Here is a 27,016-nt window from a genome sequence, read left to right as displayed (position 1 = left end):
CTCATTTGCTCAGCTAGAATCATACACAAAATTAAGCTAACCACTATACAGTTCATTTTATATCTCCCTGGAGCCTAAGTAATCAGGTTCCTTAGGAACTCCCCTAGCAGTGCCAATATTAATTAATTAAAAAAAAAAAAAGAGGTGTGTCTTACAGGGTGATCCAGATGTGGTAGTACCAAGCCGGGGTGAGTCGCCAGCTGACAGAGACTGAATAACCAAGGATTTGCTTCAATTCAATTTGCTCTCTCACTTCAAAGGCTTGACTAGTGTCTCAGCAATAGAGATCCTGCACCTCTAGATTTTATCGGGTTTCCCGACCCGTGTGAAGTTTGCCTGGCAATCCTGGCAGTGGGCGAGTGGTTCTCCTTCTCCTTGTGGATGCACGTTACCCAGCTGGAGTGCCAAGATGAGCAACCTAAGGCTGCTATTACTCAGTAATTACAGCAGGCACAGGAGGGAGGGCATTCCTGGTGACTAGGCAATTTCTTTGTTTGGTAAGTGATGCTTTAGATGAGGTCTTTATTTTCCTTTTTTTTTTTTCTTCTTCTTTTTTAATTTTAAGTGACTATCTAGAAATAGCTGTTCCAGAGGAAAGCCAGGCAAAAGCTGCAGAGACATTCCCATTGTCTGGGGGGGGAAAGCTGCAGCGTGGAAATGTGGGCGCGTGCTCCAGAGCATCTTGGCGAAAGCATTCAGGGAAGATCTCATTATTCATAAGTGATGCTCTAGAGACTTCACATAGGCAAAAAGCGCCTCTGGCATTGCAAGCCCCAACCCACAATGGGCAAAGCAGGCGCTGCCGAACTTGCGTGTTCCTTCAGCTGCTCTCTGTGACGCCTGTGTACGGGGCACACCCTCTGCTTGGCACTTCCAGCTCAAGGACCCAGCTTCTCCACTCCTGGCTTCTGCCCCTCAGGCATCCAGAGCAGGGAGAAGTGCTGGCCAGACCGGAGGCAGGTAGGCTCAGGGGAGAAGAAAACCATTTCAAGGGGTTAATTGAAAGACAAATGCATCTGCAAATACAGGATGCAGAATGGAAGCCTGCAAATGAATGCTGCCAGCTGGAAGCTGGCCAAACTGATAAAGCAGAAAAGAAATTGAGGGTTAAATGTTTTGGATGCTGAAGGCTTGGAGTTCAAAGAGGAGTTCAAGGAAACTCCCAGCCACCAAGTCCATACAAAGAGGCTCTAGGCAAACACAAGCCTTCTGCAGGACATCTTTATCCCAAACAGAGTTTCCAAAAGGCAGTGGTTCAAATGAATAGTTAAGGGATATCTTTCAGCATCTGGGAGCTCTTTTACAAGGAAAAATGATGCCCACAGGTGAGCTATGGCTGAGGGGCAGAAGGAGTTGCTTTCCACAGGGAAGCGGATGAGAAGTGCATCTGCCCATGTTGGGTTGGAAGAACAATGTCTAACTGTGGATGTATTTTCACTGCTTGGTAGAAAAGGCAGAAAGGAGCTGGTCCTCCAGGCCAGGAGGTGAGGGAAATCAGGGCAAGGCTGGGGGTCATCACCTTTCTCAGAGCACCAGCTCCTGTCCACATCAGGAGTGGAATACTGTACCTGATAGAAACCCATTTTTCACCAGGTATATAAGGACTGAAGGATTGAAACTAGAAATTACTGCCTAAATCCCAGGGAGAAAACACCTTGTATTTTTTCCCCCCCCTTTTCCAAAGAAAATCTCTGTTTAGGGTCTGCATGGGCTACTGTTTTCTACGTGGTGGACTGGGAGCAGGAAAGCTGCCTTCTTCCACTGGACTGGGAAGCTGGACTCCAAACAGAGGATGGGACAACTGGTGATGTGTTTTTCTGATATAACACTCTCTTGCCAGGCCTTTCTATGGGGTTTTTGGGACGAGGATCTTGCGTTTCCAGCGCTGTCCCTCCACTATGTAACAAGACCACCTTGGTCTTAAGTCAGCCTTTTTTTTTGATCAGCTCCTAGTGCAGAAATTTTACTTAGAGGTGGGAAAGCCTTTAGTCATACTATCCACACTTTTTGAGCAGGTGCATAACTACACCATAGCACTGGAGCAAGGCTAGAGTTCAAGAGTTAGGTAATTGTATCTCTCTCAAAAAGGAATTGCCTCAGACCAGTTAATTTGTCAAGATAACGAATTGCAGCAATTCTCCTAATTTGGAGCTGGGCCACTAACACTGATCTGAACTGTATTTAAACTCTTGATGACAGAGACTGAAAAAGGTATTGCAATACTGGAGGTACAGGTTCCTAAAGCAAAACTGCATGTACAGCTGGAGTTGAGAGGCAGCAAGGGCATGCGAGTACACATCCTGCATATCCCTTAGATATGAAGAAATTCCCTGGGGCACTGACTCCGGTGCCTGGGCAGGCAGAGTTCATCTTGTATCTTTGGGAGTGATAGAGGTCCGAAAAGGAAAACGTAGTACCCATCAAGTCTCAGATAATATGAGTAGAATTTTTACCTCCCCCCTCCAAATAAAGAAACATACTCCAAAAGTACTGATTTGAAGTTACTGAAAGCTTTCTGGCAGCTGCAATAAAAACCCCTCTGTGGGCATGATGCTGGGATTCCCATGGCTTTGTATTCTCCCAAGCTGCAGGTTGCTGCCACATTTTTCTTTTCTGTGCAGCAGCAGCAGACATGAACAAGTTTGTAGGAGAGGAAAAGCATAAGAAAGCTTCACTGAAAACGCAGGCTTTGCCCGATGAGTGTCCCCTGTTTCTGATGAAAGTTAAGTAGACAGCATCAGGTAAAATGAAATGATGTGCCAGACCTTCTCCTCTGGCTGCCAGGCGTTCCTTCCCTCACAGGAGAGATGTGGACCACAATAAATCCTGTGCATTGACTCAGGGGAACTGAAAAGAATCTCTGACTCTTGCCCTGCATTGGCACACCCTCTCTAGGAAAACAATGGACTGAAAACAAAGTTGGTTTTTGTTGACTGTGTGACTATGTCAGTGCCTCAAAAAGTGCTAACACAAGAAATCAGACAGTCAGATTATTTCAGAATATTTCTGTTGAATGGTCTACTTAGGAATGAAATTGCTTTCTTTCTTATGTTATTCAGAATAGTCATTCTCTAAAGTCCACTTAATTTAGAAAAGCAAAGTGGCTTTTATTTTGGAACAAGTGCATCCACAGGCAGACTTCTTTCCAAATAGCTAATCTGGTCATTGCCAAATGCAAACAATTTATGTAAACATAAATTGATGGTAAAGAACTCACTAAGGTATGGCCTGGGACTTACTCAATTTGCAAGCCCTTACTTAGACCTATCTTCCTCAGGGCTAATATGGTGATCAACAGAGCTTACAGAGAGCTAGGTTCAATTTAAACAACATGTTTGAAAAAGAAATGAGCTTTTGAAAACTGTCTCCTCTTGCTGCCCCATCAAGTTCCAAGTCTATTTTGCTTGGGTTGATCCTCACTTTTAAATATCAGTCAAGTGGTAATCTAGGATTTAGTAGATCTCAGAATTGTTGATTGCCCACAAGGTTGGGTCTAAGGCTGGTAAGGGCTGGAGATGAAGTGTGTGAAGCCTCTTCTAGAGCAAGTGAGTGACTAGTAAAGAGTAACTTTACATTGCCTGCAGCTTAGTAGAATGTCTTGCTGTGTGCAGATTGCAAAGAGAGGTTGAAATGTTAAGGGAGAAAACTACAGAAAGAACAGGTCTTTGCATGATGGGTTGTCATCTTGTTCAACATGTTAGGTGCTTATCTCTTTTTCTTCCCAAGACTTTTCTGCTGCTGGAGTGCTCCTGGGAAAGAAAGGGCCATCTCAGGCTGTAAATCTGGGCTGAGGTTGCTCTGACTGTGTTTGCAGTGGCTTAGTGTGTGTGTCCACACAGTGTGGCAGCAGCAAGAGCTATGTGGGAGATGCAAAGTGACCTAGATCAGCACTCCTAATTCCTGCAGCTGTGCTAGTTGCTTCGTCCTGTGCAAGAGTGATGTGAACCAAATACCAGTCGTGTTAGAGACTGACCTTGTTTTCTTGGAGAAACCTGTGTAAAAATGGATATAACAACACTCTTGACACTTACCTCACAGGATGTTGTGAAGCTTAATTAAATGTGTGCAAAAGCACTTTGAGATCCTTAGATGAAAGAAGTTTTTATAAATGCAAATTATAATAATTACGGCTAGTAACCACCATCAACTACTGAAACAATTAATTCAGGTTGCCACAGGCCATCACAACAACGTGTGCAAAGAGGAATCAGCCATTTAATGACATATATGTTGCGTGAGAACTCAAAGCCTTAAAAATACTGTAAACAAAGAGGAAAAAACTAGACACTCAGGGCTTGCCTCTGAGGGTGCCGTTGGTAGAAGTTTCCTCGATTGCTTCCATCACCTCCATGTTTGCACTGTGACTTGTCCCCAAGGAGCCTGCCTTAGAGACTGCACCAGTGGGATCGTTTTATAGCCCCATGATTTTTATATTTAACATCATAAGAAAACTGAAAATGACTGCAAATAGCCTGGCTCACAAAAATTTGGAAATACATGAATAAAATTCCATTTTTTGTTAATTCTCCCTTCACCTGCTTCCCCCCCCACCCCCCCCATATTTCCCCCTGCTCAGGCATCCCCAGCCCAGCCCACTTACAGCATCCCAGAATAGACTTTTGCTACAGGGTATTATCCAGCTGACTTTCCAAGGGTAAAAACAAAAGAGAAGCAATCAAGATGTGTCTGGCCAAATACTTAAAGGCCCAGTGCACACATTTAGTTGACAACTGACTGAAATCTGAACCATTTTGCTCAGCCTTTCTTGTTGCTTCAAAACTGATTTGGGCTTAAATAGCTAAAACCTACAGGTGTTTAAATGCTCTCCCTTGTCAGCAGAACAGTCTCATCAGACATGGTCTGAGGATGCAGTCAGACTGGAAGAGATATCCAAAGACCCCACAGGTGAATCCCAAAGAACAGGCTAGCCCACCTGTGACCCTCAGGCTTATTTTGCTCACCTTTAAAGATGAAAATTCAGAAGAGTAGTAGTTATGAAGCACCCAACTTACCAAAGCAATTAGGCTAAATGCACTGCTGCTAGAAATTTAAGCAATGCACTGAATTTAATTTGAGAATTCATGGTCATAAGACTGAAACCTTTAACATTTAACCTAGCAGCAAATTAAATCAGCTTTCTGACCAAGTGAAAAATTTTATGCTATTGAAGTTTGAAAAGTGTGAAGCACACACATATTAAAAGGAGGGTTTTTCCTTTTTCTTTTAATGAAGAAAAACTTGGGACCACTTAGTTGCCTAATCCAAATAATGGAAAAATGTGAATCCTATCTTTAAATAAAGCCCAAATTATAAACCAGCATTTTTTGCTAGCCTCTGCCAGACTAATGTGCTTGCAGTCAGTGGGTTTCATGGAAGAAAGATGTTATTCATGCTGGAAGGTTGTATAGACTAAACTCGCTCCTATATCAATGAGCTTAATACTTACAGAGTTTACCAGGAGCAAGCTTTCCATCTAGAAAAACTGAAAATGCTTACATGTTCTTTTCAGTCACTTTAAAAATACTGACTTTCTGTAGAGCCTTTTATGCCTTAAGAATGAGGATACTAAGTTGATAATGTCCTAGGTAAGTTTTCCTAAAATGAGAGCCAAGTTTCTATGGGGTCTGTGTGTGTGTGTCTGCATAGAAAATTAGCAACACTGATGCAAGGTACAGAAAACATGCTACACAGTTGGTACCAACACATTATTTTAAACCTACAAAACCTAAAACTTTATTGTGGTGTGAATATATGTAATCTGTGTGCTTACACACATATATATATACACACATATGCACACACACACAGATGCATATCCTGTTGCTAAGCTCTCTTAATGACACACGGTGCTCTGCTCAGTGTCTCTTGGCTAAATCCTACAATATAAGAAAAAACTTGGATGCATTTTCTAAATGCACCTCAAGGCATTAGGACATAAAAGAAGTTGGGGTATGAGCACACCTAGTTTTAACCATCTCCAGAGCACCCTGACCAACATTTTACAATTTACCAGAAAGGTGTGGCTAAAAAGGCATTGAAGCAGATATAGGGGCAGGTCCTCCTTGATAGATATTTGCATCCTGTCACTCACCTGCTCCAGAGCTTTGCTGCACAGACTTGCTGACAACCACCAGCACATTCTGTGGTTTGGGTGCCCAAAGGCTTTAAAAGCTGATGTGACCCTATCGGCACCTGAAAACCCCGACTGATGGGTTGACACTTTCCTTCCCACCCCTTTCCACTGGAAGAGACTGATTTAAAGGGAAAATGTTCAGCTTTGAGGAGGAGACACACCATGCTTAGTATGCCCTGTTGGAAGGGGAAATGCAACCTCATAAAAACAGTGGGTTTTTTATTCCCAGGCTGTTCCTTCCACTCCCTGGGAAGATCTTCATCTGACTGATATCCCTCAATTACAGACTGGTATGAATACCAGAGTGTTTTTTCTTTTTAAAACATCACAGAGGTAGTTTACACTATACACTGCCTTCTGCAAACACAAATACTTTCTCCCTGCCTATTTAAATAAACCATGTCAGCTGGAGTGGCAGCTGTGGATACCACTTGGAAAGCTCAAAGCCCTGGGGGGAGCTGTGGGCAGTTCCTGGCATTGCTTCTGCTTCTGAAGGTAACCAGGAGGAAAGTCCATGGGAAGAGATGCAAAGAGCTGACGCTTGATGCCAAGGAAAAAAATTCACCATGGTTCCTGCTGGCATCTCCTCACCACCCCATTTCATTCCCTTTCTTGCTCCTCTTCTCATTGAAGCAGACAACAGGAGTTTGGAGATAAGATTCTGTCTCAGACAGATGCTCACCTCTTCAGAAAAAAAAATTAAATTTTTTTTAAGAGAAGATAATTAACCTACATTGCATTCTCTGATATCTGTTTAATACAGCATTGCTTGTCAGTCACTCCTTTCATCACTTAAAGTGCATTTTGTATCCATGGAAAGCAATTAATGTTCAATAGGTAAAATTTGCCCTTACAAAGGCATCTTTTCACACTCCTGCATTGCTGTAGTGATCCTTTTCCTTCCTTACATGCCACCACCAGTCCTTCTCACACAGAAGTGCATCACCCAGAGATGTTTAATATCTATCTGACTATTACTGTGCCCTTATGGCCTGATTGCTATTCTGCTCCCTCTGCCTCTTCTCTGACTTCAGGTGGAAACTCTTCCATACATTTTGTGACACATTTTTGGACTGGTTTAGGCTGCAGTTGGAAACTGCATTGGACTACCTCTGTGAGGTTTTAAAAAGAAAAAACACTCTGGTATTCATACCAGTCTGTAACTGAGGGATATCCGTCAGATGAATCCTGTCACCAGGATCCTTTCTGATCTGCAAAGAGCTGCTTGAAGCAATACTATCTCTGTAAGAAGAGTGCTCAGCTTAAAGCAGGCTTACAGCTCTCTGCTGCTTTCAGGTCTATTTGACTAATGATTTTGCTTCAAAATCAACAAAATTACCTTTGGGCTCAACTAACTGTGGCAGACAGTGCCACGTGAGCAGCCCGTGCCTGGCCCTGGAGCCTCGTCTTACACCTACCCTGGGGCCCCAATGGATCAGGGGTACAACCAACCACAGTGGCCAGTGCTGTTTTTTTTTTTAAAAACTGCTAACCTGGGTGGCTTTTCATCTGCTCCCCTTGTACCACAAAGAAGAAGAAGAAGAAGAACCTGATCTGCAACCACATGTAAAAATAAGCAGCTCTTCAATTTATATTTCTGAAGTCAAAACTGATGTGTGGGACAGCAGGAACTTTCAAGCCCCCCAACAGTACCAATATAAAGATTTAATCATTGCTATTTAAAATAGTATAAAGCAAAAGTGAGTTAGCAAACTAAAGTATAGGAGATAGCTTTCTAGGCAACCTGAGTGACATAAGGAGTGGGAGAACATCAGCGTGGCAACTCTTAATATGAAAATGGTCAAGGATTACTTCACAATCTTGCAACAGCAGATGGCTGGAGCCATTTAATCAGGCATCTTTTCTATTCCTAAAGCCTATAATTATCTATTATAAAGACAATGTCAAATTGGCACATGACATTTTTCAGTTCCCATCCCCAAACCGAAGGGGGGCAGGGCTAACAGAAGTCTGGGAGCCTTTGCCCTCTTGAAGAGAACTGCAACTACTCAACTTGGGGAATTGCAGCAGGGATGGTATCTGAGCATTCTTGTCCTCGCTGTGCAGTGCATGCTCAGGACTAACCACTTCTGTGTCATGCAATTACTAGAAAACTGGAAGTAGGTAAAAAAAAAAAAAGCCAGCTCGCTCAGATGCTTATCACAGTTACTTCAGATTTAATCTATCATTATAAAGGAAAAAACCAACACCAAATTTAAGCGATGCTCACAATCTGCTCCCTTCCAAAGCAGAAAAAATGAAGGCAAAGCTGAACCCCAATCTTCTTGAACAACAGATTCACTGATCCTGGTGAAGGCCAAGCTGATTTAGCCATTATGTTGACCTGACCAAAATCTGATTAAAGTTAATAATGGTGAAAACATTTACAGTTCCAAACATAAGGCAAAAAAATGCTATCCTTGAGCTATTCTTAATACTAGAGGCAAGCAGAGAATATTTTATAAATTAATTTTATTCTTAAAATACTTTCCCCCCAAAAAACCTGACTTTTATTTTAAAACTTCTATAAACTTATAGTAACTTTTAAAACTCCCACATAACCAAAAACTGTTTGCTACATTTTGGGATGCGTCTGAAATTTTATCTAAAAACAATTTCAAACTCCTTAATATATGTAATGTATTTCACCATTTCTTCATCATGAATGCCACTGATACACCAAAAAAAAAAAAGGACAGTATTTCTGACACAAAAAGTTGTTTCAAAACTGGTTTTAAAGTTTTTATATTCTTTTCCTTGGAACGAGTGGAACTTTTAGTTGTAATTTCTAATACAGTATTTCAAACAACTTGTGAAGGATCCATCTACAATCACCAAATTGGCAGGCATCAACTCACATGAGTAATTTAACATTTGCATTGGGCAAAGCAGTCTACCTCCTGCAGACTGCAAATTACTGGTAGTATTGACTGTTTCTTTTTCCCCAAAATAGGGTTAGATCAGTGTGTGCAGAAACTCTTGTCCTGGTTTTGTAAATATTACCCTTTGACAACTGCAGCAGTGGGAACCTGAGACGCATTGAATGAAATGCAAACAGACTTATCTGTTAGTAAATAAATTCAATGAGGTGATGGAAAAAAACCCGAAATAAAATGTTTACTGCTTTCTTCAGCCTCTTCCTTCCTCTCAGTTGCACAGCGTATTTTCCCTGAGTCGACAAGGAGAAGTTTAGGATGGGGTAGTGTCCCTGCACACCCCGGCATAGCCTTTGTGTATCATGGTTGTTGTCACACTGACACCTAATGGCAGACACGAACTAGAGTATTACAGCTGATTTCCCAGGGCTGTGGTTTTGCCCTATTTTGTAAAAATTATAGAAAATAAGTGAGCTTAGAAAATGGACTTCACCTGACCGTGTGTTCAGCCTCTGGGAGGGCAACGCTGGGAAGGTGACACCGAGGGGCTGTGGCATGGGATGTGGATGGGCAGCCTGTCACAGAGAGCTCACACAGTCCTCACGGGAAAACAAAAGCACCAAAATGGAAGGCTAAAATGAGCTGGCCAGAGTCATCCAGTAGGTTGGTGATGGTAAAGGTCTAATTTCATCCCGTTCTTAACCTGCTGTCTTCTTTCTAATCCCAACCAGTGGACAGAAAAACTGGCAAACATGCAAGGAATTAGGCTGGGGCAGTGAAGTTGATAATAATATATGAAAAAAAGGCACTGACTAAAGCTTGTGCTTCCTTCAAGAAATCAGGATTTTTTCCAGAATGTTTTACTGTTAAAATTCTGTTTATTACAGTGACCAGTGTGAAGTGCTGTGGTACTAACTCTTCCCTTACATAAGAGGCAACAGCAGCATAGTCAACAGGATGATCTGGGCTTACATTGCAGCAGAGTGTGCCCACACAGGCTCCATATTTGTGTTTGTGAACTAAACATTGGGTCCTTCGGTGGTAAAAGCAAGGGCCTAAGGTAAGCACTTTGTGGCTGTTTTCTTTGGTAAAAATGCATCCTATGTAGCAAAATAAATAATTAATCGAAGCCATCATCTTTCATCTGGCTAATAAAAGCTTGTATTATTTAAGTAGAGATGTGGTGCAATTTAGCAGGGAACTTCAAATGATGATTTAGGAGAAGTTTAGACTGGGTTCCAAATCCTTCAGTTAGAGAGTGAGCTCATGTAAGGCTCCCGATGGTTCACCAGCACCTACCAAGTGATGTAAAATCATATCCTGGTGTTATTCTACAAGATCTCTGGGATGGCCCCAGAATCTGCTCTTCATCTGGTGTATTTGGATATCTCCAGAGGGAGCTTTAACAGCAAGAACATTAGCAAGGAAAATTACTAAATTCAGCAGAGGTATATGAATAACCACAGTAAGATGTAGCAGAAGGTTTCATCAAGCAAAAAATATAAGCTAGTAGTTGTTATGAAACAATGGGTTTTTTTTAAAAAATGAGAAGTCAGGTTATATTTTTGAAAAATGAAAAGGCATAGATTTTGAACACAAATCTACAGGAAAGAATATTGGCTTCCATGCTCCTTTACAGTGAAAATTTTTAAACTATTTAAACATTGTTAATCCATGGGATCTAATTTATGTGAGAAATACACACTAACTTCTTACTGATGTGGTGTGCAAGGACTGAGCTGGGTGTCCCTGGGCTGGGAGGGCAGGAGGCAGAAATCAAGTGGCTGTTGCATCTTTGATTATCATAAAGATGAAAAGGTGGGACACTGGCAGTGTACCTGCAGTAAGTAACTAATTCAAATGATCACCATACATGCTTATAAGCTATTATTAATGATATCTTTTCATCGTATTAAAATATTTTGCCATTTCATAATATCAGCATTGCAGAGATAACCAACACTGCCTCACAATCTGTTTTTAAGACTGAATTTTACAGTTTGAAATCTAGCACAATCCAGGACTTTTGGTATCTTGAATGCTGTGGAAAATATTATTGAAGGGCATGAGTTGAGGAGTTGCGGCAGTTTCATGGCACTGAGATTTAAAGTAAAAAGAAGTCTCAGTGCAGACTAACCAACAGGAAGGATATTTAGGGGAAAGACACTTCAAATAGCTGTAATTAAATATAGAATGTATGTTGAGGAAAGAAAACAGTCACTAATTCTGGATGTACTTACGGCTTTGTGTTAGGCACTGCTGATCAGTCCTTCACCAATGTTTTTTCTTAAACAGCTAATTTCTTTTCATCTTGTGGCCAAGTTTGACACTTCAGAAAGTGCATGACTGAGAACAGCGATGGGTGCAAAGCTCACCCTTGGGACCCATTGAGCTCTTCCCTAAGGCTTTTACCAGCCATGTCCTGATTAGAATGTCCCAGCCCTGAGACGGGATTTTAACAGGGAACTTGGTTTTGTTAGGCTGAAAGCATTCAACAAGAACTAACACCCTTACTTCTGTTGTGGGAATTTTTCAGGGGTGAAATGTCAAGCAGTCTCTTGTGTAGGAGTCTTTGGAGGAAAACAGCCTCAACCTCCTATATTGCCGTGGGCAATTCCACAGTTTTCCCACTCAAGGACCTGTGGTGTGGCTGGGGAGTGCAGTGAAAGAGAAGGAAATAAATAAATAGTCCTTCAATGTGTTTGTTTGTTTGATCTAGCACCAGATGTGCAAAGGTCCTCCTGTTTACAAGAGCTGTTGCTTCTGAGCAAAGGGATCTACAGCCTTCTCCTGATGTTGACTATGCTATGCCTGATCATTCCTCCTAAATCTCACCTGTGCAGGGAATACCTGGAGATAATTCTTTGGTAGGTCATTATAAAAAGCCTTAATGTTGAAATACTACAATTGAACATTAAATTGACACCTCACATCAGCCCACCATTACATCTCTTTTCCAATTCCTCTGCTGTCATGCGACTGATGTGATGAATTACAGCCTGTCACATCACGTTACGTTACGCAGAACAAACAGGACAAAACACATACCAACTGCCATGCAAATATGTGTTTGCCAACCCTTTTCAGTGCGTAGAAACGCAATCGGCGAATTCCCTGTCGGAAAACGAGAGGCTGAGGGACAGCTCTAGGGTGTGTGAGACAAACATACCTCTGACACACCACGAGCACACAGATCTGCAGCTCCCAGTAGTTATGAAAGCGCCTCCTGCTGTGGTTATTTCTTGTTCTCTCAGAAAAAAAAAACAAAACAACAAAACAGCAGCAGTGGATTCTGTGACTGCTGATGTCACGAAGCAAAATATAAATACGCAATAATTCCCCTGGCGCTCGTGTTCAGATTTGGAGCTATTTTTATGACTGGCCAGATTTTGGCTGTGTATGTATAAATATAACACCCACTTAATGTACACACACACACGTGCATGCTATGAGATGTATGAATATATATTATGTGGCTTTTAAGTGCAGTCTTTTAGCCTACATGTGGGCCTTTTGAAGCTAATGGGAGATTTACCAGGGGCTTTTTCACAGAGCTGTAGGCAAGAGTGGAATCCAGAACATATGAATATTATACTATGGTGTAAATCATCTAGTTTGACCTACAGTAAATTAGAGGCTATTAAATTTCATCCAGGTATCCTACACCAAGCCAGAAAAACATGTGTTTGACTAATGCATAAATTGTATTTGGCTAAAACCTATTTCCCAGAAAGGTATTCATTCAGTCTCCATGCAAAGACACTTTCCATGCATCAATTTCTTTGATAGTTTGTTTCAACAGCTATTTTAACTACGTGTGCTTTCTATTTAAATTTACCACAGTCTATGGAGTCAGTGATGAGAAGTCAAATTCCTACTTAAATTCCTAGCCATAATGTCAACAACTTGAGTACTGACTTTCTTCTCTTCACTTCAATGTAATGCCATGGGCATCCCTTCCAGATCTCTTATGCTGAGCTATTCTTTATCATGTTAGATCCTTCCCCAAGGAATAGCTCTGTGAATTGTTTTCACTTTGTTAACTTTCTTCTTGATACATGTCCACAGAAAATATGTTGTTTACTTGGTAATTAGTGTCACCCATTCACTGTTGTCTGTGTGCATCAGCTTGGCTGGGGGTTATATGGATAAGATGTCTGATATGTGTGACCTCACATACCTTGCAATACCCTAATTGTTAGCAGAATAAAACCAGATCAGATACAAACAACTCCTTTCGATTTCCAGAATTTGGAAATACTGTAATTTTTTTGTTTATAAACCAGTCATAGCATGTGGCTATAGATACAAAATATTTAAGTCCCTAAAGCTGGCTCTCCCAGTTACTGATTTTTCTCTTTTTTTCTACTCAACACATAATTTAAAATGAAGGCAAAAACCAGTTACTCAGTGACTTCTGGTAAGACTTTTTCATATTAAATAGGGTATAGTTTTACTGCTGGCAGATATTACAAAATATGAGGATCATTAAAATTAAAATATTAAGGAGAATAGTGTCTTCATTTCAGGCATATAGTGGTACTTTTTAAATCAGGTTATGTAGCAGCCAAGAATATGTCACAATAAAGGAGGGAAAAAAATGGAACGCCATGATTATTTTAAAGCTTGACACAAAACTATAAACCTCTTTCAAGTGAAGATACACAGATTTTTGTGTAGACCTCTGCAGCTAAGCAAACCAACTAGCCTTTGATGTACTTATAATTATTAGGGGCTGAGGATTACGTCTTTAGGCAAAGCTATCTAGCAGTGGGAAGGTATAGATCAAAACTGACACCATGACACAAGCAAGCAGAGAGGTGAGATGAGGTGGAGCCAAAAATAGCTTGGCATCACTTTAGACCTTAAGTAAAACAAATAACTTCACTTCTTGAAAAGAACACAAGGAGGGGAACAACTAATTAATACCTGTAACCCCTCAATACCAGTTGGAAATTTAATCACGTCATTAACAAAAAGCTAATCATTGGAATATAGAAGAAAATTCAGCAGATCCACTTCTCTGGGAACATACTGTTACACTGTCACGGAGGCAGGTATGCCAGGCCAAGAATTCAATAGGATGCCACGCAATGAGTGCTGGCTGCTGCTCACTCCTCTTGAAACCAGTCTACATCAAGTAGAGCATCCTTCCAGACCAGGCTCTTTGCAGATGGCAGCAGTCTTGGTAATGCCAGGCCTACACATGAGCTCATTACTTGCTAAAATCCCCATCCAAAGCCCACTGAAGATGGTGGAAATATTTTTATTGTGTTTAGCAGGCTCTGTATCAAGTGCTGTGTGTGGCTTGATGTGCTCAAGAGAGTGTATACATGAACACAGTTAAATAATTTCAAATTACTACAGATCTTCAAAGACACTCATCTTGGGTGGCACAAAATTAAAAAAGTGCTTGTGGAAACTAATTTCTTGCCATAGGTGAACTGCCAATCATACTTAGAAAACATTTTTCATTAAAAATGTTTTTCTGGCTCTCTGGAGAAAAAGTCATATTATTAGAAAAATAAAAGCAAAGGACTTGAATCCAAAGGTTTTGAATTACTTAAACTGAAAATCTAAATAAATAAATAGGAGATCTAACACCTACACTAAAGGAAGCAGAACTCCAAAAAAACTGTAGCATAAACAGGTGTCCCCCAAGTCTTTCTAGATCACAGTTCATCCGTGTACGGGATAACACCTTTGAAGCATGCCATAAACATGTTACACAGTGATATAAAAATCATGCCATGAAATAAAGGCTAAGATTCTCAGTTAACTTGAAACTCAGTAGATGACAAGAGAAAGATGTGTGTGCCAAGGAAGAGCAGGAAATGAAGAAGGTTTTGCCATCAGTGCCAGAAAGGGTATGTGAGGGTAAGGGAGAAGTCTATTGCTTGAGAGATTGAGAGTCTTCATGGATCAGAAGAGGAAGAAATGTTACCAACTAGGCTAATGCAGGGCCTGAGAAAGTTACAAACACAGGGGCACAATTCTAAACGTGGTCTTGAAATGCAAGCAGGCTCCCCAGGACTGTCAGAAATAGGGGAAGATCTGAGTAAATCACGAGTGATTTGGAGGTAGCAGGCTGTATGCAAGTCCAGACTGGTATCTCTGATACACCATATGGAAGACAAAACACCATAGCATGTGTCATTATTAATTATCACAAAGACCATGTAAGCCATTCAGTATAAAACACTACCACAGAACTAAGATGAAATAAATAAATTCTCCACTTAAGGTTCAAACTGATGATGCTCCTTGCCAATAAGGTGAAGCATGTAGGGTTCCTGCATTTTGAATGTCTTTTTACAAACAGTGTGGGAAACTGGACTTCAGTCTCTGTGAGAACTGATAAGATTTCCTATCTCGCTTGCAAACATTATGGAATATTATCAGAAATATTTTAAAATCCTATTTTAAATGGGAAAACCTCAAGCACTTTCATGAGACACTAGTGAATCACCAAAATGTTAGTCAGTCCCATCTAGCATTTCAGAACAATACAATTATCTGAACATCAGTGGTTTTGTTCAGGCACCTCTGTTAGAAATGTTGCCCAAACATTAGTGTTACTAATATTCTGAATTTTCTAAGCAGAAATACAAGGTTTCCCAATTTGCCTTTCAACTATGCAGCAGTTATCTGTCTTGTCACAACATGAATCCCTTTTGGGTGAAAGCTGTTGATTTGAAGGTTAAAATCATCTTGCTAGGCCCTAATGTAATTTGTTGGAAGTTGGCCTTGGGAAACTTTCTGACACTGCCTACATATGCTCTTTGTTGGATATTCATTGAGCAATGATGTCTGAAGGGCTGAGTTCTTCACCTCCATGATCATTATTAGTTATGGCATTTCTTAACAGGCTGTGCCATGTCAGTTCTTTGCAACTCAGGTTTTACATTAGCAACCTCCAGTTTACAGCACTGAACAGACACACTCTACCACCACAAACAATACTGTTCCAGGAGAGTGTATGCCAGGTTACACCCACAAACAGAATTTATTAGTAGCCTACATATATTGTCAATACTGAATAAATATTTATCCTCTCTTTTAATCAAGTGAAATGAGGTGCACAGCATACATTTTAGGCTAAATGAGAACTCCCTGACCTCGTTAAGGAACTCATGGGTCTTCTACAGAAGTAATTCAAGAGAAAATCTTTGGCAGAAGAAACCACAGTGTCTATGGCCAGTGGTCTGCTGATCAAATAGGAGCAGGGAAAGAGGAGACAGCTAATGCTGTTTCTGAGATGTACAGGACCATTACTTCAATCTTCTCATCCCTCAAGATGCATTTTTACAGGCTGTCAAACATAAAATCTTATGAGAATAATTTTCTTTAGAAGATTTTAATCAGGTGAACAAAATATCTCATTCTGCCAAAACCATAGTTCACTTGACACTTCATCTTGCTCAGCAATATTCTCACCAAACCGCTGTGCTCTAGAGGTCTACAGGTGTTTTTACCATATGCCCACAAACATCCTTAGCTTTGAGGGTGGCTCCTCCAAAATGGTGTCTACCAAACCACAATTATGTGAGGAACTGAGAAAGACCAAAATTCAGAAATTTTTAAAATAATCAATCTATTTTTAGTTTTACCTTGACATAAATTTTGATATAATATATGTGAGGAATCTACCAATGATTACAGACCTCTGGATGACACCTACACTTTTCAGATGAAATTATATTGTCATTCTGCATTATTTGTAGGAGTTCGAAACTTTTCCTAAAGTCTGCGTTTGAAATATATTATGTTTGAAGTGAGCCCTGTACACAGAAATATCTTGACAAATTAAATATATCTGGGGCAAGATGGAGCACTTTCAAAGGCTTGGGAATGAGCCAGGAGCAATGACTCATCTTATTTTCAAGTAGCGCTGAGCTGAATTTTGGGGATGGGTTAACTCAGGAAATTTCATCAGATACACGAGAATGGTTCGCTTTTGTACTATTTAGGATCAAATATTATACTGTAATATATATATATATATATTTGAAATGTGCTGTAGAGAGGTGTCCAGTATAACCTCAGTAGCACTGATTGCACTTTGTTGCCTCTGTTTGCTTAGGTTACTGTCTTCTTGTAGAAGCCTGAAGTGGGTGTTCAAGAAGTTTGGGGGTTGATCCGGGAAGTGACCATTGGTGAACCGAGTGGCTGAAGGCTCCAGAGAGCAGGGAGTAGACAAAGAGGACTGGGCTTGGGAAATGGTTAGGGGATAGAGACTTGTTTGAAACTGCATTTTAAAACTTCTGGCTCTGGCATGAGTTTTTCTCCCCCCCTCAAAATATTAGAAAAATATAGCAAGTTACATATAAAGCACTTCTTATCTTTTGTTTTCATTGGGTCCATGAAGTTCATACCTCATGTCATCTTTTTTGACAACAACAGTTTATGAAATAATAACATCATAAAGAAAGGACGTTGGAACAAGCTATAATAAAACAAAATCTGTGGCTGATATTTCACATGTTTAAGGTGAGATCCAATCTGCAGTGAAACAAACTCATGGGAGATTCCTGATTATTTTCATACAAAATGAATTGGATGCAAATTCATTACTGTTTAGAGACTGAATCTCAGTGACAGTTTGTCCCTGGGGGCATTGAAAACTATTTTAAATCATTCTGATAGTTAATTATTCAGCAAAACACTTTATCATATAAAATGACTTTAATAATTTATGCTAATGGGGCATTGCAGAGGTAACTGTAGGACTGGTCTGGAGGAGGGGAAGACTGTGCCTGCACACTTATAATGAACTGTAGTAACACATGTATTACATTTGATATGCAAGTAAAACATTTGTGATCACTTCGGTTTTTTTCCCTGTCCCTCTCCCTGCACATATGTCTACAATACTATAAAAGGCTCTTAGGAAACTTAAAAATAGCCTAACTTCAGAAATCTAGTAATAATGGTAGTTTGAAAGGAATTAAGACACATACTAGAGTTTAAATCTTCTGGATTAAGTGTCAGAGAATAGATAATGATCAGATGCAAATCCTAGGTATCTCAGTTATATTTGGTGCAGCAGACAAATACCTAAGAAGTAAGAGAAGAGAAAGCAAAGGAGATGTGACTGTACTTTTTAAAGAGTGCTCTGTAAAGAAAGAACTTAACAAATGTTCTTTTTTGGAATTCCAGTGGTGAAAGGGATTGACCAAAGGTCCAGTTGTGGTGGAAAAAATGCTTGAAGTGACCTGAGCGTGAAAATTAAACACCCTGAAGAAAAGAGTTCAGGACAGGCACTGCTTGATTCCTACTCTGCCGGAGAGGAAAGGAGGTGATACTGTATTGCATAGCCCTGAAAGTCATGGATTTATGCAATCGATAGAAACAGCCACATAAATGCATATAATGCCTCTCTGCATTTGTATGTATTGTAGTGGCATTTGTTTGTATGCTCTGGGTAAACATGGAGATGTACAGTTCTAAAAGAATCATGTGTTACCCAAGATCTCAAAGGTTTTGTGACTCTGACTCATGAAAAACACTTCTGAGTTTTAAACCTATTCTACCTCTTGGCATGGAACAAGAACAAAAGCTCAGTGATTTCCTCTAATATTCAAAGATGCAGAAGAATAAGCAACACAGAACTGTGCATATTTTATATAAACTTTTTGTGGTTTTGGGGTTTTTTATCCTTTTCTACTTTCTCTCTGATGGAAGTCAACTCCCAAGACACAGACACCTTCTGCTTGGTTCATGCTACAGAGTATGAAATCAGAGGGGTCTGAAGTGTTTGCATATATTTCTCCATGTCGGTTCAGAAGAAACACAAGGAGAAAGTGAATGAGTTCCCCTGCCTGAAAAGTTGTCTGTGTTTTAGCAATTAATCTAATGCTGCAACTTTTGCATCAATATTCCTTATGGAACAGCAAGAATCCCACTGCAAGCAAAGCTGTTGCTTTAAAGCCAGGATCTGAGGCCGTGTTGACATCAGTAAGTGTTCCATCCGAATGCTGCCAAAGCATTAATGATGGATGTGATTCCCATTATTTATATAGTGTGCACCAGCAAATATTTGCAGGTGAATGAGATTGCCATACATGGCCTTTAATGCTGATAGAACAGCAGTTTTCAAATTCAATCCCTTACCTCTCACACTCAGTTCAGTTTGTACAGCCTCAACTTTTCTATATACCCATAGTATAAATTTTTTGCTTCATAGCTATCCTCATATGGGTACTGAAAGGCAAAGTTTGGGAGTTGGTGTTTATTTTTATAAGCTTCTTTCTTTAGTTATGAATAAAAATCCAGTTATTTAGTTACAAATAAAAATACAGTCTCACTTTCAAAGAAAACACTGCAATCAAAACAATAACTCCCCTACAAATATAACACCATGTTCTACAGGACAAGTATTGATTAAAACAAAAAGGGTTTTTTAAACACCATTAATTCTTACCAATTCCAGTAGTTATTGATTCTGTATCAATGTCATTAGCCTTTCTCTTTGCCACTTCAGCTAGTGCCAATTCACCCTTATCTAGTGCAAGGTAATGGATGTCCTTTGGAAATAAAGCAGAAAAAAAGAGATTAATCTAAAATGAATCTCAATAGGAGCAACAAAAGGGATTTTGAAAGAAAGAGGTTCTTTTATTACTTAGATCACAAACACAGATGGAACTGATGAACCTGCCATTACGTTTTAATTCCTTCCCAATGCAAATTTATTATCTTACTTGTGCTGTTGAATACAGCAATGAATAAAACACTGACCAATCACACACTAATAAAAGTGAAGCTATTGACTCAGGGTATGAAAGAAACCTAACTACTTTTGAAGTAAGGTCTGTTGGTGCAACGCGAATTAAAAGAGGGTTGACAGGAGGTGGCTCTGTGTAAACCAGACCTCAAGTATTGGAACTCTTCTGGCTGACAGCCCGTATTTGAAACGTGTTAAAAGTAGATGTGGTGCTTAGAGACATGGATTAGTGGTGGACCTGTTGGTAATGGGTTAACAGTTGGACTTGATGATCTTAGGGGTCTTTTCCAATCTTAATGATTCTATGATTCGAAGGTTTCCACCTGGTACATGAGTTTTGGGGTAAAGATCTGTAGCACTAATTTTTGTTTGAAGGCTGTCATGTTCACTCACTGTTCTTTGAGTAAGGTGATGGTGGTCCTCCTTGGGCTGACATTGGAGGTAATAAGAGCAACAGTAGCTGCTCAATGGTTTTAACATCCACCCAGCTGACATGATTCCTGAGTCACTCCTGGACAACAAGGGGCTTTCCAAAAATGTTGCTGTCTAGCATGAATAGCTGTTAATACTCTGAATCTACTCCTTCATTTAGGGTTAAAAATCAGAGGGCTGCAGCAGGGATGTATCATTATATATAATTATAGAATGGTTTGGATTGGAAGGGGCCTTAAAGATCATCTTGTTCCGATCCCTCGCCATGGGCCGGGACACTTACCACCAGATCAAGTTGCTCCAAGCCCTATCCAACGGGGCCTTGAACATTTCCAGGGATGGGGCTTCCCTGGGCAACCTGTGCCAGGCCCTCACCACCCTTTCAAGGAAGAATTTCTTCCTAATATCTGACCTAAACCTGCCCTCTTACAGTTTAAAGCCATTCCCCCTTGTGCTATCCCTACATGACCTTGTCAAAAGTCAAGGTTTTTTATTTCGTATTAATATTTGAGGTGAAAACCAGCAGTACTACATAGAGCACTATTTGTTCAAGAATATATTCCTGATGACAAATTACAGTCACTGCCCCTGGTTCTGGCCACTGAAGTAAAGTTTTATCCTTGACCATTAATAAAGAGATAATTAATCCCCTTCTCATTTGGCATCATGCTGCTCTGTGCATGAACTGTGACACAGAAAGTGAGGGTAATCCAAGAACAGTTGGCAATTTTTTTTTCCCCGCACTTCATTGCTGAAAATGCCATTTGGTATCCAGAGATTTGAGTCATTCCTTTGTTCTGCAATCCATCTGCATGCAGGAATTTAAAGGGGAAAGGAGTATTTGCTGGAAATATTGACCTCTGCATACCATAAAAGCAACTATATTCTCAGTAATGGAGAAGATTTCAGGTGAAACTGTCCTTCTTGATGTGAATTTACTGCCATTTTCATCAATATGACAGAAACTCTTACAGGAAAAGTGACTTTAGTCTACAGAGAGAAGTTATATGAAAAAAGTGAGAGTAATAGTGTTAGCAGAAAGATGTGCTGCCCTTATTAACCCCTCATTTAATAATAGTAATAAAAAATTAAAAAAAAAACAAAAAAAAAGACTCAAACTGAGAACATTAGGGAAATTGAGACTGATTATACAAGAAAGCCTGGACCTGACTTTCAGGATCCCCACAGTCTGCAGGAGACAGCAGCTTTTTCTCATCACAAACACAGGTGTGACTTAAAAAATGTGCAAGTGTCTTGGAGCAAAGTAATGAGTTACGAACTTGTGGCGAACTCTGTATTTCCTCTCTTAGTAGGTCTAACATGGTTGTCGGGAGAAAAGGGCCTGAGTAGCAAGGTATGACTTCTATGAAGATTAAACAGCAGATATTGTCAGCTTATTAAGATAACAATAGAAAACCCAAGGGCTCTTGGACAAGTCTGAACTTATAGAGATTTGAATGTACAGGTAGACACTTAAAATACATTCTGACAATGCTTAATGACTGTCTTTTTGTAGTTTAAACTATGAGAAGCATTGCACACCTCCATGCAACTTTAAATAATAAACTTGGGGAGAGGATGGAAACAGTTGCAGAAAATGAAGAAGTTCTGTCAGCAAAGAAGTTGTGCATTCTGTGTGTGTCAAAGCAGCTGGTATTTCAGACCTTGGTTTTGCCTGTTTTCTGTTTTGGGTAAAGAAATGTAAAGATGCCACATATCCATCACTGACTAACAGGGGCCTTGTAAGAAATAAAGGTTAGCAGTAGGTTGGTAAGTGGCTTTCTTTGTTATTCCTCAAGTTGCTGTCAGGAAGAAGAATTAAAAAAAAGTTGCTTTTGTCTCCTCTCTAAACAAGCTTTAGAAAGAAAAGATTACCAAAATAAAATCTCCTAATTAGACAATTTCAGATTAAATTTAGGTATTTCTCATTCAAATAAACAAGCAAAATTGGATTTTTCTACGAATTTATGACTCTGTGAGTAGAACTAAACTAGAAAATTAAAAAAGAGAAAGAAGGAACACCGGATTACAAGGTGGTTTAAAGAATGGCAGAAAAAAGACAATTAAATTACCTGAACATTCATGACAGATTTTTTTTCACACAATTACCTAAGAATTTATCAGTCCAAAGATCACATCCTTCTCAAAAACAATGGTGACAATAAAAAACAATTTCCAGCTGCTTACTGGGAGCTTGCTGAAAGGGCTGTATTTTATCATTTAACAGTTTGCTTACTTTTTGGACTACTTCCTTTTTTTACCCTCACCTTTGTGACTCACAGAGCTGGCCGTTGGTGAGCAGAAGTCATTTGAAACACTGATGTGCATTTGTCTATAGGATATTTCTGGGCAACACTCCAACATTTCTTCGAAGCATGCACTTTCCTCATGTGTGTATCACCCAAGATCTGACAGTTTTATTAAAGTGTCTTTTCCTTGCACTTTTTTCTGCTACCTTTGGTACGTGGGATGGCCTTTTGAATTTTCAGCAGCTGAGAGCTGGAACGTAATATAAAAGGATTTCAAGCTAACAACCTTTCCACTGCTTGATCTTTTCTGTCACAGATTGGATCAGTCACTGTCCAATAAATGGAGCTGTTGTTCATAATATTATGTCCCTTTCAGTTTTATTTTTTTATTGAACTTTGTAGGAGATGATATTAATTGATGGACTTAGATGTGACGTGAGGGTAAAGCTTGTGGAGAGACACAGCAGTGTATCTTTGTCTTGTTATGGCATCATACCAGCGATGCTATAGCCATAGGACTAACTTCTAAGTTTTTTTTTTCTTTTTCATTTCTATGAAAGAAATTAGCCCTCAGATAGCATTTCCTCAAACTTCTCTGTGATAATTTCAAAACAAATAATGGGAATGCTGCAGAGCCCTGTTTGGAGAAAGAGATGCTCAGGACAAATTCTCCAAGATACAGGACATTTTCTCAGAAGTCTTGGATGACAGCTGTTCAATGTTTGCATCTGCCTCAGCCTATGCTATATCTGCTCTTCTCTATCCTTTCTTTTTTATTGCTTCTCTTTTTTGCTTCTCTTTATTGCTTCTTCTTTTTTATTGCTTCCTTTAATCAACAGATTTTTTTCTTTCTCATTTTGCCTATGTCATCAGATGTCTTTATTTAGACTACTATTTCTTCTTGAAATCCTATTAATTAACTAGAATAAGGTGATGTGACTCCTAGAGCCATCTTAGGTTTTAAAAATGGATAAAAAGGCTTTAAACATATGTAAAGTCAAGTTGTATGTTATTAATTGCATTTTGATTTATATAAACAATATACAGGAATCATTCAGTATTAAGCAGAAGAGAGGGATGTACAAACTTTGCTTAGCAGTAGTATTGTTATATTAATATTAATATTGTTATATTAATACCTAGAAGGACTGTAAGGTTTCAAGGAACAGGCTATCTAATTTTCACAGTATTAAGCACAATGAAACCAAATTCCCTAGAAATTACCATGGCACAAATAAATACTTGTAATGACCTACGCATGTTTAAACTTCTTGAGTCCTGTAGTTAGTGGTCTTGCAGTAGTGCCACTGTTAGCTTATTGCAAAGTTTGTTCATTATAACATACTTAGAAAAGGAATTAGCAAAAGGACATTTCCCCAGAGGAGGCAGGTATGTGAGCTGCTTGTTGCATAATTTAGGGGAAACTATGAGGAATCTCAAAGGCAATGCAAGCAGAACAAGGACATTAAAGAACTGGTTTTGATCTCACAGTAACATAAGCCAGGGGAAACTCTTTGGAAGTATATATTTATGATGAAGGGCATTGGTAGGATGGGAAATGAAGAGTAGGTGTTGAGAGAGGAAAGGAAAAAGAAAGAGTAGGAAAGGATAGAGTTAATTTCTTGGTGAACATTGAACCTCCTCTTGAAAAAAGCTGGAGAACCTTTTTGTTGAGAGCAGAACATGATATCACCTGCAGAGCTAGTACTGACAGTCCCTCCCTCTTGTTAGCAGCTGTGCACCCATCTCATGACCTAACACTGGTGTTCCCCCCTGCCCCGGGACAGAGGTCCTCCCTCAATCCTGCTGCCAGCAGAGGGAAGGAAAGAGAAAAAGATCATGTAGGAAATGCTCTCAGTCATATGAAAGAGGGCCCTTTAGATGGCATGCCAAATGAGGGGTCATTTATTCTGCCAGCATGGCTAAAATTAGGGAGAATTTATTATCTGTACAGTGGGAGAGCCCTCAATAAAAAGCTGCTCCAAACATCCTACAGTCTGAATCTTATAAGTAGTTGTGGCAGTGTTTAGCATGATTAGGTAAAAAATCTGTACTGAGGAGGTTATGTTCAATGAAAAGAGAAAAGGAAAAAGATGATCTAAAAAGAGGAAAAATCGAGGAGAGTAAACACAGACCGTGTAATGAATTTCCTAAAAGTCTGACATTTTCATCACATTCTTTTGATGCATACTTAGGAAAGTTTATCGCAGTATTCACATCTTTCTAATTAGATGGAACAAGCCAGATGATTAGAGCCATGAAAAAAACATCAAAAGGTTCACACAACTTTTTATATAATTAGAAGGGAATTTTCATAACCCCTAAAAGCAGGATTTAATTGTGTAATTTAACATACAATTTAAATATCAAGATCAAACTAGCAGGGCAAGTGACTTAATGGGATAAATGATATTAACATCAAGTGTCAAAGCTTAATTTAAACAACAGAATGTCTTCATTATGCAAAAGAGTCAAGCAAACGAATTGTTCAAAGGGCTTTTTTTTCAACAAGCCCTTTCCTATTGTTTCTTTGAAAACAATGAAATCAGCTGTGGAGCAGCAACATGCTGAGAGACTAGGAGAGCACGATTGGCTTTGTCCATCTGACCTCACTGTGACATTGCGGTGCACGATCTTATAAAACAAGAACCTCCTGCAGAGCTCACACAGAGGACCTTTTAAGAGCTGGTTAATTTTACTTTTGTAGCTAATTAAATGGGAGGGGGCAGAGAGTGCATAAAATGTTAAAACCCTTGTGTTGATGCTGCTGAGCTTTGTTGTTTTAAAAGTACCAGCAGAGGCGTTCATAATTTGTCCCTTTTCACAAAATCCTAAAAGACAAACTAAGAGCATTCAGGATCCCCAGGATATGGACAGCTCTTGTGTCCAGGACACAGCAGTTGGACTTAAAGGAACACATTAGAAATGTATAAACTTATTAGAATGAAGATGACATTCACCCACGTCAGGTCAGACGGAGAAGGTTAAAGTTAAAAAACATATACAACAATTCCTGAAAAATAAAGGATGGCCTGTAGGCCATGCTGGGGAATGTCAATTACTCTAAAGATACTTAATCCCTACTGATGAGTTCCATGATGGCAAAGGGCAAAGCAGGTAGAAAAGTTCTGTCTTCAGTATTTGTCCAAGACTGCAAATGACACAGAACCATTTTAACATCCTGACAACAGCCTCTGTCTCCAGAAATGACTCACCATAAACAGGTCCCGAGCCCCTATGTCAACAGCAAGCAGAAACGCTTTTTCAAACCTTTGATACCTGAAAGAAAAAGGAAACATGTCACTTGCTGAGGTTAATTTAAGAGCTGCATCGAATACTGCCAACGGACAGACGAAGTCCTGCAATAATCATAAAAAGAGATGCTAAAGCTTTATTGGGGAAACTCGATAGGCTCATATTCAGATTGCAGAACTGTGAGGTAGGACAGTGGCTACCCCTTAGTCTTCTTCATTGTTTAAAACCTTCAGGAAGTGTTATGTTCAGTGCTGAGTCCCATCAGATCTAGTCGTGTCTGAAGGGAGCTGAACTGTAGATCATAACGAATCAATCCTTCACAAAGATACCAGCCACAACATAGATAAATGGTATCCCCAACAATGCTGGTAGGAACCTCAAAATCCTCTACAGAAAGTACTAATCCCAAATCTCACACGACTTTGGAGGTCCCTGTAGAAATTTGTATTGAGTTTTGGCCTTGCAGACCCCTCAATACAGCTTTCTGAAGATGATAATCCAGTCAAGTCATCCTAAAGATGACTTTCAGTCCTTGGGGACTGAAAAGGTAGGGGGTGACCTTGTTTTGTCTCATAACTACCTTAGCCCAGTACTGGCACAAACTCCTGAGAGTTTTCTGAGATTCTGTGGTGAAGAAGATTGTGTCAATGAGGTAAAATTAGCAGGAAAAGAGCAAAAATCACAAGCAAAAATTACTCCTGGATGTGCTCTAGAAGGCACCACCTCAGCACCACATAGAGATGCGGTGGAGTAGGAAGGGGCAGTGTGGATGTGGAACTTCACCTTCATAGTTAAGCCAGGAGGGCTGTTCCATGGCACACTGAGACCATTCCTTTGGTGTGTTGAGGGCTTGCTGAACAACAGCTCTTTCCATTTGTGGTGACAGACTGACACCTTCTTCCCACCCAGACACCACACACAATCTCCTGGGAATTACAGCAAATACCCACATGGGATGGACATACTGTGCAAGGCTGTACATATCCTGTTGCTTGCAATCCTTTGGAATTCCATAGAAGTGGAAGGAAACAAGCCATCCATCAGAAGATTTCTGAGGATATATATGCACAACATGGTACTGGCAAACGCCAATCTCCATGGGAAATTCTGCACTGGGCTAATGCTTCTCTTATACTAGATGTAGATAATTATTATGTGACAATATACTGTGAGAAAGTGATTTTATTTGTACACATTTTCTTCTATTGCCCACTTTTAACTGTTTAAAATTACCTATGAAAATAGATTTGGGGATTATTTTTGGAAATGCAAAACAACAAAATACCCCAGTGTTATTTCATTTGGGAGGTAAAAGATTGATTTCATGTAAAATGATTTCTCTATTTTT

The 27,016-nt window shown here is 39.7% G+C and overlaps 1 protein-coding gene across 7 annotated transcripts in view; it reads right to left on the bottom strand.

Annotated features, from left to right (window-relative positions):
* The window catches only part of LOC113983478 (WD repeat containing planar cell polarity effector), a 147,381-nt gene that overhangs the window by 20,219 nt on the left and 100,146 nt on the right, over positions 1-27,016 (bottom strand). For 4 of the 7 annotated variants that reach the window (XM_039381134.1, XM_039381139.1, XM_027712655.2 and 1 more), the window contains exons 14-15: positions 25,629-25,692; positions 19,433-19,535 (exon numbers count right to left, since the gene is read on the bottom strand). In XM_039381134.1, the coding sequence (XP_039237068.1) occupies positions 19,433-19,535; positions 25,629-25,692 (167 nt within the window). The remainder of the gene's footprint in view (positions 1-19,432; positions 19,536-25,628; positions 25,693-27,016) is intronic. The other 3 variants (XR_005563499.1, XM_039381153.1, XM_039381160.1) reach the window with 1 other exon arrangement.

This window comes from Pipra filicauda, unplaced genomic scaffold (assembly GCF_003945595.2).
Source record: "Pipra filicauda isolate LSUMZ 115617 unplaced genomic scaffold, ASM394559v2 scaffold109_size3271384_pilon, whole genome shotgun sequence".
Classification (NCBI taxonomy): Eukaryota; Metazoa; Chordata; class Aves; order Passeriformes; family Pipridae; genus Pipra; species Pipra filicauda.
Note: the sequence above shows the minus strand (reverse complement) of the source record. Positions and strands in the feature narration are given on the sequence as shown.